A 2100-nucleotide genomic window follows, 5' to 3' on the forward strand; every position below is an offset into this window, starting at 1 on the left:
TTATACCTCCATTGAGCTTACATGGCACAAAAGAGAAATCCAAATCATGTTGTCCAAGAAGACAACCCATTCCTTGGAAACCAGAGTGTTAACAACAATTCAGCACATTGTAATTCGCACGGGGTGGCCATATGATGCAAGTAAGAATCTCAGGCTTCTCAGCATAGCAAACTGTACTCTGTGTTTAGAGGCTTCTAAGTTTCCTTGGAAAAAAGAAAAGAAAAAAAACGTTGAGTCAGTGAATTTTCTTCGAAAATTCTAAAAAACATAGACTTTCGAGAGAAGAGACACGATGATGTGGAGGAGGAGTCGTGAGCCCACCTAATTAGAATGGGAGTCAGTGAATTTTCTTCGAAAATTCTATAAAAAAAGACAGACTTTCGAGAGAGAAGAGACACGATGATGTGAAAAAGGAGTCGTGAGCCGACCGAATTATTGATGGTGATCGACCCGACCGCTTATTAAAAAGAAGGGCATCATCGGTAGCCTTCTCACACACATAATTTACTCGCCTCTCTACACATCATCATCATCTTCTGTAGCCTCTCAAAATATCACCAGTTCAAGTTCACTTCATAGCATTCATTCTCTATGGAGCCTAGCGAAACATACGACTGGGTCCCTGCCTGCTCTTTCCAGCCCATGCTGCATCCCGAGTACGAGATCATCAAAGCGGAGTGCGACCCCTGGATCCTGGCCACTGCGGCGCCCGCTTCCCCTGAAGCTGCCCAGTTCCTTCGTGACTGCTTGCTTCCTTTCTTCTGCAGCGTCAGCTATGCCCAATGCGCAGCGCAGCGGTTAGTTCCGATCACCAAGTTGGTGAGCTGGTTCTTCCTCACTGACACCGATGATGACAATCTCTCTATTCGTGGCTGTGCCACTGATCATGTCTGGCAACCACGCCGCAACCTCATCCTCGCATGCTTTGCTGGCCAAACCCTCGATCTTCACCTCTCAGCTGCTGCGGACAGCACCGTAGAAGCAGTCTCGGAAACCCGCAATATCCAAAAAGGGCTTGCTGCCCTGCATGACATCTGGAAGGACATCTCCAGAGACATGCCTCTCAAAATGCAGTCTCGCTTCCTGGAGGCCACCAGACGCTACGTTGATGCCAACATGATCCAAGCTCGATTCCGGAGCACTGGGCGCGTTCCAAGTGTCGACGAGTACGTCAAAGTGATACGCCGGCCCGCTTCGTTAGTTCTGTCATGCCTCATCCTGCTGGAATACGGCCTCCACATCGAGCTGGACGAGGAGACGCTAGAAAGCGAGCTGCTGCTGCAGCTGCACGACGCAGTGGTGGATCATGTCGCGCTGTACAATGATCTGTTCTCTTTTGAAGCTGAGGTGAGCCATGGGGACTACTTCAACCTGCCATCTGTGATCTTCCGGGCACGCGAGGCCGCGCCAGGGTTCACTTTTGCGGACGCGGTGTGGGAGGCTGTGCGCATGGTGGAGGAGGTGGACAAGCTGAGTGCGCAGCTGATGGCCGAGGCCCAGAAGTCAAGCCTCGTAGAGAAGCCTGGAGTGGAAGCCTACCTGCGGGGGCTGGGACTATTAATGGCAGGCAACGTGGAATGGTCTTACCAGACAGCCCGCTACTCGCACACCTGCTCCCCACAAGGCGTCGTGCTTCCGCTGTGCTGCAGAGCAGGTGGCATCTCCTCCATCTTAAGAAAAAGAAGTTGCCTATTCAACTGAATGATTCTTCTCAGATCTATTTGGCTTTGCAGTAAGCTGCTCTGATTAATAATGAGACGTCCCCTTATCAATTTTAGCAATGGGTGGGCTAATGCAAGGCATGTTTTAACTAAAGCTGCACTCGCTAAAGCTAATAAAGCAAGGATTTTATCCAAAATGCATTTTTGTTGTTGGCCCTAAAGTTTTCTTCTCCTCACTTAAAATTAAGATATATAAGGATGCTATTTCCTCTTTTTTGGATCTTTGTTGTTTTGCTCACAAACCTTGATCAAATGGCTAGGTATCTGCTGAATTTCTTTATTTGGTTTTACCATTGGCTGTCGTCTCGTGAGGATGTATGTAATGAGAGATGGATTAATGAAGATAGGTTGCTTGGATTTGTTCCTTCTATAGTTAGCC

General features: G+C 48.5%; 1 protein-coding gene across 1 annotated transcript; it reads left to right on the forward strand.

The window, feature by feature from the left end:
• The first annotated feature begins 591 nt into the window (after window positions 1-591).
• On the forward strand, window positions 592-1701 carry LOC147629751 (microbial Terpene synthase-like protein 13). Its single transcript, XM_086810965.1, has one exon. It carries the CDS (start codon window positions 592-594, stop codon window positions 1699-1701), a length of 1110 nt encoding a protein of 369 aa, XP_086667091.1.
• Window positions 1702-2100: the final 399 nt, after the last annotated feature.

This window comes from Cibotium barometz, chromosome 17, assembly GCF_041138505.1.
Source record: "Cibotium barometz isolate CiBa-2024 chromosome 17, ASM4113850v1, whole genome shotgun sequence".
NCBI classification, from domain to species: domain Eukaryota; kingdom Viridiplantae; phylum Streptophyta; class Polypodiopsida; order Cyatheales; family Cibotiaceae; genus Cibotium; species Cibotium barometz.

What these genes read in the sequence shown, in the direction of transcription:
- LOC147629751 (XM_086810965.1), top strand. Translation starts at nt 592, where the DNA reads ATGGAGCCTAGCGAAACATACGACTGGGTCCCTGCCTGCTCTTTCCAG.